An 11,509-nucleotide genomic window follows, 5' to 3' on the forward strand; every position below is an offset into this window, starting at 1 on the left:
CATTATTCTTCCTGGTCATCCATGTTTATTAACTCTGAACTCACGTTTGATCTTGAGGGGATTTGCAAGATTTCTCATATGATATCTGAATGATCTTAAGTGAAATCTGTTGGTGTGTGGTGCGTTGAGCTCGCTGTGTGACCGGACACCACACACTGTACGAGTGAACATGTTTTATCTATGTTTTTTTTATCTTTAGGTGTGGTGTCTCTCAGGTGTGTGTGTGTGTGTGTGTGTGTGGTCTAGAAAATGTTTGTAGTCTAGTCCCAGTGACAAAAATTACAACTTGCTCTTGGTAAAGTTGGAGAAATAGGTTTGCTTAAGTCTTTTTGTGGGTGGGTGTGTGTGGCCCTTCTTGCTATATATTAGAATTGCAGCAAAGCTTTTGGCTAATAAAAGGAAAATAAAATGGAAAATGCTGTAGACACATTTTCCATTTAAGATTACATTTGTCATCAAAAATATCACCCTAATTTTTTTTTCTTCAAAATTCTTGCTGCGCACAAAGAACAAACAATCATCCATGGATTAATTTACTCATAAAAATAAATACATTTCTTGAAAACGTCTCTGATATATTGAAACAAAGCAGCACAGAAAAATGTTTCCAAACGGAGTGGCTGACGTTTGTTTCTTCAGGGATATGCGTTTGCTAAGTCTGGAGAGCGGCTGACCCGCCGTCTGAGGAAAGTGGGCTTCCAGGCCATGCTGAGACAGGAAATTGCCTGGTTTGATGATCCCAACAACAGTCCTGGAGCTTTGACCACCAGACTGGCCACAGATGCATCTATGGTCCAGGGGGTAAGCATTTTTTTTATTTTTTTATAGTGTGGTATTTATCTTGCTTATTAGTGTTTTCTTATAGCATGATAGTTGTTATAGTTATGGCTGAAATTGTTTCTGCAGGCAACTGGTTCCCAGATTGGCATGATCGTGAACTCCCTGACCAACATTGGAGCCTCGTTCATCATCGCCTTCTACTTCAGCTGGAAGCTAACTTTGGTAATCATGTGCTTCCTGCCTCTAATTGGGCTGTCTGGCGTTTTCCAAGCCAAAATGCTCACAGGCTTTGCAAACGAAGATAACAAGTCCATGGAAGCAGCAGGTCAGGTAAGCTACCGCTCTGATCCAGTACCAAACTAGATCATTCACCATAAATTAGGTAATTTTTTAAGCTGTGAGTTTGAGAGCTACAAAAAGCGTCCCGCCCACAGGTGTCCAGTGAGGCTCTCAGCAACATCCGGACCATTGCAGGTTTAGCCAAAGAGCGCTCGTTTGTGGAATCATACGAGCAAAAGCTGGAGCTTCCCTATAAATCTGCCAAGAAGAGAGCAAACATCTATGGGCTCTGTTTCGGCTTCGCCCAGTGCGTCACCTTCATGGCGTATGCTGCTTCGTTTAGATATGGAGGCTACCTGGTCAGAGCTGAAGGGTTACCATACATGCTGGTGTTTAGGTTGGTAAAAGTGCACAGTACATTTAAATTTTAAAGATATTTTTAACTCAACCTACCTCATAGTGAAGCTTTACTCTTGCATTCTGTCTCTAGAGTGATTTCGGCCATCGTGATCAGTGGGACGGCGCTGGGGAGAGCTTCCTCCTTCACTCCAGATTACGCCAAAGCCAAAATCGCTGCTGCTCAGATCTTTAAACTGTTGGACAGGGTTCCTAAAATCAGCATTAGCCGCACAGATGGACAGAAATGGGTCAGTGAATTTCAAATGCTTAACGTTTTAAATCAGATGATTGCATTCTTTTTACACATGATGCGTACTTTAAGAACTTTCTAACCGTCTATAGGAGATGTTCAAAGGAGATATTGAGTTTTGCAACTGCAAGTTTACGTATCCGACAAGGCCAGACACTCAGGTGCTGAAGGGCCTGGCTGTTTCTGTGAAGCCTGGTCAGACTTTGGCTTTTGTTGGGAGCAGCGGCTGTGGGAAAAGCACCAGCGTCCAGTTACTGGAGAGGTTCTACGACCCAGATGAGGGGCAAGTGGTGTGTGTTGTTGGTCCATTTAAATGTAAATGACAGCAATTCCAGAAATGTGTTTTGCGAACATCAACAGTTTGGTTGAACTCTTTTATACTACATCCAGCTGATTGACGGTCACCCATCCCGTGGCGTCAATGTTCCCTTCCTGAGGTCTCAGATTGGGATCGTGTCGCAGGAACCAGTGTTGTTTGACTGCAGCATCGCGGAGAACATCCGATACGGAGATAACGCTCGGAGTGTTGGCATGGAGGAGGTGATGGAGGCTGCCAAGAAGGCCCATCTTCATGACTTTGTGATGTCTCTACCGGATGTGAGTGGAGACGTTTTATTTTAATGCTGTCGTACTGTTACGTTCATTAAGTGGATAAATTAACCAAACAAATAAGTCAATATCTGGGTCAATACTAATTTGGCATGATAGGGGCTGTAATCTGAAATCTAATTTGGATGTTAAAATGTTTTTGATTTCAAGCTAGTCAGCAACTGGGAGGAGTAATTGTCTAGCAGTCTGAAAGTTGAGGGTTTGAGTCCCCTTCCACAGGTCAATGTGATCCTGAACGAGGCATTTAACTCCAACTTGCCCACCAATCTGTTTACCAGTGTTTGGATGTGAATGCATTTGTTAGTGAGACAGGGCCAATGTGTGTCTAGTGTCAGGCGCTTTGAGTGGTCTGTATGATTAGAGCAATTCTGCATAAATTCAGCTTATGTAACATTCAAATCAACTTGTTACTTGATTTAAACTTAGACAAGGCTTTTTTTCTATACAAAATAAATCCTCCCGGTTTTAAATAGCAAGTTCACTGCAAATTTTATCATATTATACATAATACTTATTTAACTGGCTTGATATGCTTGAAAATGTTTTAAAAGAATGGACCAATATAAAATAGTGCTGCATGCATTTGTGTTTAGCACTTTTTGTTCTTGTCACCCCATCTTCTTTTAGTTCCACTTCGTAGTTATGCACTACTTTGTATTGATCTATCACATTAAATCAGAATAAAACATATTGAATTTTAAGTTATAATGTGACAAAACATAAATAGCTTCAAGGGAGTATTGGTGCTTCTGTACCATTTCTTCCTAATGAGGAGCATTTCATGGATAACTAACTCTAAACCTGTTGGGTTTTTTTTAATTCCTTCTCACCACACGCTGGTAGAAATATGAGACTCAGGTTGGTGCCCAGGGCTCGCAGCTATCAAGGGGACAGAAGCAACGCATTGCCATTGCCAGAGCCATTGTCCGAAACCCCAAGATCTTACTGCTCGATGAGGCTACATCGGCTCTGGACACAGAAAGTGAACAGGTGAAGCATAGTTTCTTTAAATACAGGTTTAACCACATAAAAAAGGGAGATTCATAAATTAAGCATATGCTCATTATTCCTGTGCCTTAGAAATGACCTGCATGCTTGCTTTGAAACCCAAAAGAACATTCGCTTGAAAGCTCTCTGTCTTTCCGCAGACCGTCCAGTCTGCTCTGGATGAAGCAAGAAAGGGACGCACGTGCATCGTCATCGCTCACCGGCTCTCCACAATCCAGACGGCCGACATCATAGCGGTGATGTCCCACGGAGTAGTCATCGAACAGGGTACGCATGATAAGCTCATGGCCAAGAAGGGTGCCTATTACAAACTGGTCACAACAGGAGCTCCGATCAGCTAATCCCTTGCAGCACCAAACAGTTTTAAAATCATTTGGATAAATAAATCAGAAGGTATACCTAACACGGAGTCTCTTTGTCCGTTTGGAGAATGCGTCTTTTAAACCTTTATATCATTAAAGAGATACAAAACAACTGCGATGACAGCAGGGAAACAGTCATTGACATGCAACTTAGCATCCCTGCAACAAGTGCCTTTTGATTTGTTCCTTGCTCACATCTCAGATATTATAGCATTATTTGTCTTACAGTCAGCTGCATAAGTTACCTCTTTTACTCTGAAGTTGTCCCTGCCAAGAGATTAAACAGCTTCTGTTTTATGAATTATTTTTGTTATTTGAGGTTAAACGCTATATTGTACACATTTGTGTTTAATATTATAATGTGTAAATGAAACATTGTGCAAAAGTTTGAGATTTTGCCTTTTAAAGTGGTTTTCCCTTCCCCTTTCTTTTCTTGTTCTTATTTTTATTTTTATAAATATGTTTCTGATAATCTGACCAAACAATGTGTTGTTAATAATGCTTATATACAAACGTTTTACCTTTACTCATCATATTTCACCTGTAACATTAGCTCTAAGCAAATCTTGCCAAAGGTTAGGGCCCCCTGCCGGCCTGGGGCCAAAACTGACATATTTAAAGAGATAAGCAATTAAATATAAATGGTCCGATAAATAAACCAACACTCAACCAATTAATTTAAAAATGACAAATTATTTTACATCTGTGAATATCTTAGTTTAAAATGTCACATTCATTTACTTTACCATTTGTTATTAATTTAATTGGCCTTCACACTTTCTTATTATTTTTATTTCCAGCACAATATTTAAGCATTAATTAAATCTTACTATCTTTTTCATGTTTTTCTTTTACACAATGATGCATTTATGTCTCTTTTATTTCTTCCTTAAAATATCTTACCGTGTTTTCCCCACAAGCTATTTTATATCTATGTATTCTTTTCACATTTTTCCATCTTCTTTACTTTTCCTTATGCATTTCTTCTTTATAAGGCAAATAAGGTGGATAATCCTTCACTGGGTCGGTTACTCTAGTATTGGTCAATCAGAAGGAAGGCATAATTGTTTTCATTCTGCCTTTTAGAAGGTCTGAAGTGAGTTAGGCAACCATCATTAAAAAATGCCGTGGCACGCTCAGTTACAAGTTTTCTGGGGGTTTCTATCGAACAAAGTCTGTAAGAAAACTGAACTTGACTGCGGTGTACTATAAATGAAATTTGAAAAGTATGTAATTGAATTTTTATTTGTCTAAATGATTGGACTGGTTTGTTTTATTTCTGTATATAAACCATATGTTTGTCAAGTATCCTTAGATGGCATTTTTTGTGAATCAGTGCTATTTAAATAAACTGGTTTTACCTTAATCATATTTTGCATTTTAAAACAGAGCATATTTATGCTTAAATTTATGAATGAAATTGTCCTCTAAATATGAGAATTTTCAAAGTAAAGCCACTGCTCCCTTAAACAATGCCTTGAATGTGGATAAACTGCACAAGTGATTCTTTATTTTCATGCTCTTAACCAGAAACATGAAGTTCTCTTCAAGCTTCTTTTGGCAAAGAGACTTCACTCTCAGAGCGGTTACATCATTTGGCAGCAGGTCTCAAGTGCAGCCGATGCTAAGCAACCATGAGACTGTAAGAAAAGTTGAAACGAGGCTCTGCTCAGGAGTTTAATTAATCCATCTAATCCAGTTACATCAGAGACTCTGATCTGCCTCATTACCTTTAGGATCATTAACGTCTAAATTTTCCTGGAGAAACTGCTAGGAGACGCACAATTGATTATTGAACGCACCCCGACCAGAATGTACACACAAACACTTACAATACAAACAGAGAGAATTAGGTGAATGATCTTGCAAATAAAAAAAAACAGCAGAGAATGAAGTAAAAGTTTGGTACCATGTCCCAACGAGGCACCTTTATGGTGTGAAATTGTATTTACGTTTTTACATCACAATAACAAAAAGTATGCTGAACATCGCCCATCTGCATCTTATGTAAGAAGTGTTAATCAGTATAGTTGACAAATGCAGTCTTTTCCAAGTTATAAAGTGGTTTTGTAATATTTAATCTACAATTTATCCGGCTTCTGTATTTGAGCTAAAGACAGAGATCCATAAACTGGTAAAGTCTCCACTTCTGAAGGGATTAAATCATGTTATAGAGTTGCACATAAACCATTTCAATAAACCTGTTGTAAATTCCAGCAGCTTTTCACAAACTTCTGTAAATATATTCACAAAAAACAACTAAGACTCAAGCTAAACTTCAGAAAGGCTTATTATCATGAATGTAATAATAATAATAATAATAATAATAATTAATAATAAAATAATAGGTCAAATATAGAATGTGGTCAAATGAGACACATTTATTATCTAAACCACAAAATGTGCATTGTTTCTCACATAAGCTGCAGTTTCAGTGCTTCTGTGTGTGCAATAACAGTCTGACATTTTTTAATGCACATTACAGCAGAAAGTGTTGAGATAAAATGCTCCGTAGAAATCACTGTCCTAAACTAAGAGAGTTTCCGCTCATCATCTCTGATTAGCAAATGAACACAGTAAGGTATGACAGCAATGACGCCAAAAGGAACCGACGCGCTTTTGCAAAAAGACAGAAGGTAAAAGAGTGCCTCGCTTTGAGTTGGCATCTTGATTAGATCATACAGCTGCAGAAAGGTGAGATTTGCAGCCATGCACATGAGTTTAAATGTATTATTGCAGCCATTTTTCCCCTTACAGCTCTGAATGAACATCTCTGAGTTCACTGCAAGCCCCAGACCAAACAGGGCTCCCAGGTTCCTCCACAGTCCGGCAAACGGCATGGTGTCCAGGTGGATCCAGTCTGGGTTTGCACACCACATCTTGGCTTTGGCAACCGACCACAGAGGGTCAAAGTCCAGAAACTTTAGGAGCAAGTAAAAGCAAACAGCAAACGAGAGAAGAAACATGTTGACCTGGAGGTACAGCTTCAGGCTTGCATTATAGATGCAGGGAATGTGGTCAAATGCTTCAGCCACAAGCATACCTGGACATTGTAGGGACAGAAAAACAGATTGTCATCCCAAACATGAGCCACATCGGACATATGCGCCAAACCCGAACAGAACGTACCGATGGCGAGTCCGAGGAGGACCTGATGAGGGAAGTGTGTTGCGATGAAAACTCTGGAAATGCAAACATTTATCTGAATGACCCAAAAGGCTGTCCACAAAACGGACCTCAAGAGATGAAACCTGCAGGAAAATTAAAAAGAAGAAATTGTCAGACCTGGTTTTCCGCTTTGTGACAGCATCACAAAAAAAAAAAAAATTCCACCTTTGAAAACTCCGGACAGAAGAGATGCAGGAGGACCTGGCGAAGTTTAGAGTGGCGGTGACCATCACGTACCACACACATGATGAGCCCATGGCATGACCCGACGGACTACCTGTGAAAAGACAAATCAGTGAAAGTGTTTCTTGTTTTTTTTTTTTTTTTACTACGTTAGCTTAAAAGACAGTACAAACCTACTTACCAGGCCCTGTTTCACACGTAATGTGAAACTGATCCAAATGTGGCTTTGTGCCGTTCTGGAACAAGTGGGTTTCGTGAACCCACCAATAAGGTCTCTGCCCAGACAGAACCCTGAGTAAGAAGATGTCCGCTTTAAATGTATAGGCTCACAAGATAAAGCTAGAATCCTGTCATTTAAGCAGACTTACCACTTGAAAATAAGATTGAACCAGTCTCCGACAACAGCCACCCATATCATCTTGGTACCAACATCATGACTGAGATGGAACCAAAGAGGGAAATAGACAGAGAAAATATTACGAGGGTCACCCACTGCTGACATCAGGCTAAGGAAGCTGTTGTATTCTTTGTAGTTGTTCTGCAGATGCTGTATAGTTTGGACGCCTAATATGTGAATAAAATCCATCCCGTTTCCTCTGAGAGCAGTCGGTTTCTTTTCAGCACCGGTCAAAGCAGCACCATGATGCCCCTTTCTCTCGTTGCATCTCTTTTATATCGCAAACCAGCAGGCATCACAAATCATTCATCAAAGCCATGGAAACTACAAGTAAGTGCAAGCTGTCTGAGTTCATCTGGAATATAATAATGTGTTCCCAAGTCATGAGAGGAAAGCATTTTAGGACATGTTCATAAGACTGTTTACAACCTGACAGTGTAGCCATTAAGATATTTCCCAGAACAGGGCTTGTACAGATGTTAAATATTAGCCACTGCAAACACCAGGGGAGAGAGAGCGTGCGCTGCCTGTAACCTGCATCACTTCAGCCTGATTAATACAGCCATTTTCAGCAAACGCAGCAACTAAATGGGCTTCCCTTTAAAAAAACAGAGCCCATATGGCCTCCTCAACTGAGGTAACTGGGTGCAATGATTCTCGGTGGAATTCTTTGCGTCGGTAGTTCCTAAACTTCTCATCTTTCGACCCACAAATTAACAGTGGAGGAGAATCTCAAGTATAAAATATTTTAGATTTTTAACAAAAGACGATAAACTGCAGTCCAAATGTCTTTCTGGTTGAATTTGCGGTTGAGCTGGAACTACAGCATCAAGCAACCACATGATAAGTGAACAGGTCTATAGTTTAACAACTTATAATCACTAGATTAAGGCCACAGTTTTTCGTTCCTTTCAACTTTCTACGATTATGCCAGGATGCATTACTCTCTGAACATCTAGCTTCTTATGCAGTGACTTGTTGTGACTTAACCTCCTATTAAAGGGTGTCAGAATTATCTGCTGGACAACTGCCAGGTCTTCCCCATTATTGCATAGACCATGCCATTGACATTATTATATAATTATATAAAATATATTAATAAATATTTTTCCACTTATGGGTGTTATGTAATATTCAAATGTTCTGAGAAAGGTTTTAACAGTCTGTTACTAAAATTAAAAGAAATTAAATGCATGAAATATATTACCTTGCATGTGATGGATCTATACAGTGCACGAGTTAAACTTTTTGAATTTAATTACTGAGCTAACTAAATATTCCTTTTTTCTATTCAGAAATAAAATGTGACCGTGTAGGTGTGTTATGTAGCAATGCCTCACAGCGGTGTTATGAGCAATGTGAAGTTCCTCATTTTGACCGGCAGGTGGGAGGTTGGGGGAGGGCGTAGGGGTGAATATGCAGCAGGAAATCCTGTTAAAAAGTAATATTAATAATTTTTATGTAAGTAAAAGCATGAAGGAGCCACACTACCTTGTGAATTTTCAGACATTCATAGCCTTATTTATATAGCATTTTCCAAAGGGTTGGGGAATGATATTATGTACATTTATTATATGGGTCTATAAATCCAGAGAAAGCAAAATAAAGCAGTGCTTTTTACATTCCTGAACTAGCAAAGCAAAGTTAGTCAAAAGATTAACTGATCATTTATCAGTATATGTAGCAGAAGTGATGGAAATCGTGTTTGCATTACAATGGATAGAGGAAGTCAGACCCATGAGAATGCATATTTGTTAAGATTTAAGTGCAGCTCTGTCTGGTCTTAAAAATGCAATATCAAAATGTAGGGAGGATATAATGTCTGAAACTTTGTTATCTTTATACACAGTAAATAGTATGGAGATAGACGTCCAGTTTTTATGGATCCCAGATCGGGTAGAGATGGCAGTAAGTTAGCAAAGCAGAGATCAAAACATATGTTGAGAACAAAACGGAGATGCAGTGGCAGAGCAGAAGGGGAATTCAAAATACTGTGAGGAAAGTGAAACCATAGAGCATGTGATGTTTATCTGTAGGAACTAACAGAGAATAAAGAATAGAATTGTTAAGGAGTCTTGAACAGGAAAAATAACAGTATATGTACGTTTATAACTATTTTGAGGAAAAGTACTTATGATTCAAGCTATAATATTATTTTTCGTTATTTATTGGTTACTGATCGGTGGCGGTAATGCACCGACAGTAAAAACAAGAAGAAGAAGAAGATGATTTTCTTCATAATCGTTCTATACAAGTAAAAATAGGAAATAAATTATCAGGAAATATTTATGTTGAAAAGGGTATCCCCCAACGAAGCATAGTTAGTCCATTATTTTTTTCTATTATGATTAATGATATGTTTATAGATGTGGAGAATGCAATGGATGTTTCTTTATTTGCTGATGATGGAGCAATTTGGAAGAGGGGTAAAAATGTAAGTTTCATCATTAAAAAAGTTCAAGAAGACATTGATAAAATAGAAGATTGGTCTTTTATATGGGGATTCAAGATTTCTGTAGGTATAACAAAGGTTTTGTTTAATACAAGGAAAAAAGTTTCTGAAGAAATAAAGTAACACATTTATAGATATGATTTGGAAAGGGTAAACAATCAATTTATACAGGTTTGACTAGGTCTGTTTTTGATTATGGATGCATTATTTTTGGTTCAGCATCAGTTTCATTACTTATAAAATTGGATATTGTTCAGTATCAAGCATTGAGATTATGCACAGGGGCCATAAGAACAACACCAACATCAGCATTGCAAGTAGAAATGGGAGAAATGCCACTACAATTCAGGAGATTACAATTACTTTCAAGTTACTGTTTTCAGGTAAAGAATCATTGTGAAACTCATCCATGTCAGGAAATTTTAAAACCAAGTTGGGAAAAAGGGAAGTGGAAATTAAATTATTTTGAATGGATAGCAGATTCTACTCTAAAAGATCTTGAATTATCTAAAAAAAAAATTCAGTTATTAGATAATTACTTCAACCATCTATGTTCTCTGAAATTGATACAGATTTAACTTTGTTGTATAAACGGAAAAATAAAGAGGATATTTCAGATTCAAGTATGGACAATATATAGATAAAGAATATTATGGATATGTAAAAAAGATTCAAATAATAGGAATGGTGTTTCGTTTGTAGTTCCAGAATTTGATTTTAAATCAGGTAAAAGAATCAGTGATGAAATTTCAGTTTACACAGGAGAAATGTTTGGTATCATGTTGGCCTTAGAATGGATTAAAGAAATCAGACCATTAAGAAGTTTAGTTTGCTCGGATTCTAGTTCAGCATTATATTCATTTAAACACAATCATGCAGACAGCAGACCGGATATACTAGTAGAAATTCTTTATTCAGACGTCAAGCAATGGAATTAATAGTTTATTTTATATGGATTCCTTCTCATATAGGAATAAAACGGAATGAGATGGTGGATAAATATGCAAAAAAAAAGCAAGTAAACGCAGTTTAATTGATATAATAATTCCATTTAGTAAAGGTGAAATAAAATCAGTAATTAAGAAAAAGATTAGAGCAAGATGGCTGAAACAGTGGGAAGAAGAAAGAACCGGAATATGGTTTTATAATATTCATAGAAAAGTAGGCTTAATGAGAAAAACATCAAGGAATAGAAAGGAGGAAGTAGTAATGTCAAGATTACGCTTTGGTCATACAGGTCTAAATACCACGTCATTTAAAATGGGAAACATGCTACAGGAAAGTGTGATTTTTGTTTTGAAGAAGAAACAGTGGAGCACGTTATATTATTTTGTAGTAAATATGCTATTGAGAGGAATGAACTGATGAATAGATTACAAAACAGTAAATTAAAGTTAAACATAAAATTAATTTTAGACATGGACACTTAATCAGAGGGTTATTCTTTATTATAAAGATTTTTTTAAAAAGACTAATTTGAAAAAGAGGATTTAGTTTTTTAGTAATAGTAGTAGGATATTAGTAGTAGGATATTAGATTAGGTCAATCCCGATTCACACTCCATTTCAGTTGGCGGCGGTAATGCACCAAAAGTTGTTTGCCCACCGCCATAAAACACAAGA

At 37.6% G+C, this 11,509-nt stretch overlaps 2 protein-coding genes across 2 annotated transcripts; one reads left to right on the top strand and one right to left on the bottom strand.

Moving 5' to 3' along the window:
- The first annotated feature begins 271 nt into the window (after window positions 1-271).
- Window positions 272-5,019, top strand: LOC118556444 (bile salt export pump-like). Its single transcript, XM_036139378.1, has 8 exons — window positions 272-801; window positions 907-1,110; window positions 1,215-1,456; window positions 1,550-1,706; window positions 1,801-1,998; window positions 2,099-2,305; window positions 3,161-3,307; window positions 3,466-5,019. The coding sequence occupies exons 1-8, from the start codon at window positions 706-708 to the stop codon at window positions 3,664-3,666; spliced, it is 1,452 nt and encodes a 483-aa protein (XP_035995271.1). The 5' UTR covers window positions 272-705; the 3' UTR covers window positions 3,667-5,019.
- Window positions 5,020-6,064: 1,045 nt separating this feature from the next.
- Window positions 6,065-7,948, bottom strand: LOC105919637 (glucose-6-phosphatase 2). Its single transcript, XM_036138699.1, has 5 exons — window positions 7,407-7,948; window positions 7,220-7,329; window positions 7,021-7,132; window positions 6,817-6,938; window positions 6,065-6,730 (listed from the first exon to the last, which is right to left on the bottom strand). Exons 1-5 carry the CDS (start codon window positions 7,622-7,624, stop codon window positions 6,219-6,221), a joined length of 1,074 nt encoding a protein of 357 aa, XP_035994592.1. The 5' UTR covers window positions 7,625-7,948; the 3' UTR covers window positions 6,065-6,218.
- Between the last annotated feature and the right edge of the window lie 3,561 nt (window positions 7,949-11,509).

Source organism: Fundulus heteroclitus, chromosome 7, assembly GCF_011125445.2.
Source record: "Fundulus heteroclitus isolate FHET01 chromosome 7, MU-UCD_Fhet_4.1, whole genome shotgun sequence".
NCBI classification, from domain to species: Eukaryota; Metazoa; Chordata; class Actinopteri; order Cyprinodontiformes; family Fundulidae; genus Fundulus; species Fundulus heteroclitus.

What these genes read in the sequence shown, in the direction of transcription:
- LOC105919637 (XM_036138699.1), bottom strand. Translation starts at nt 7,624, where the DNA reads ATGGATTTTATTCACATATTAGGCGTCCAAACTATACAGCATCTGCAG. An exon ending in TACGTGTGAAACAGGGCCTG is followed by an intron (nt 7,133 to 7,219) that starts GTAAGTAGGTTT and finishes GTCTTTTCACAG; the next exon opens with GTAGTCCGTCGGGTCATGCC. An exon ending in TCTGTCCGGAGTTTTCAAAG is followed by an intron (nt 6,939 to 7,020) that starts GTGGAATTTTTT and finishes ATTTTCCTGCAG; the next exon opens with GTTTCATCTCTTGAGGTCCG.
- LOC118556444 (XM_036139378.1), top strand. Translation starts at nt 706, where the DNA reads ATGCTGAGACAGGAAATTGCCTGGTTTGATGATCCCAACAACAGTCCT. An exon ending in CCATGGAAGCAGCAGGTCAG is followed by an intron (nt 1,111 to 1,214) that starts GTAAGCTACCGC and finishes TCCCGCCCACAG; the next exon opens with GTGTCCAGTGAGGCTCTCAG. An exon ending in ACCCAGATGAGGGGCAAGTG is followed by an intron (nt 1,999 to 2,098) that starts GTGTGTGTTGTT and finishes TACTACATCCAG; the next exon opens with CTGATTGACGGTCACCCATC.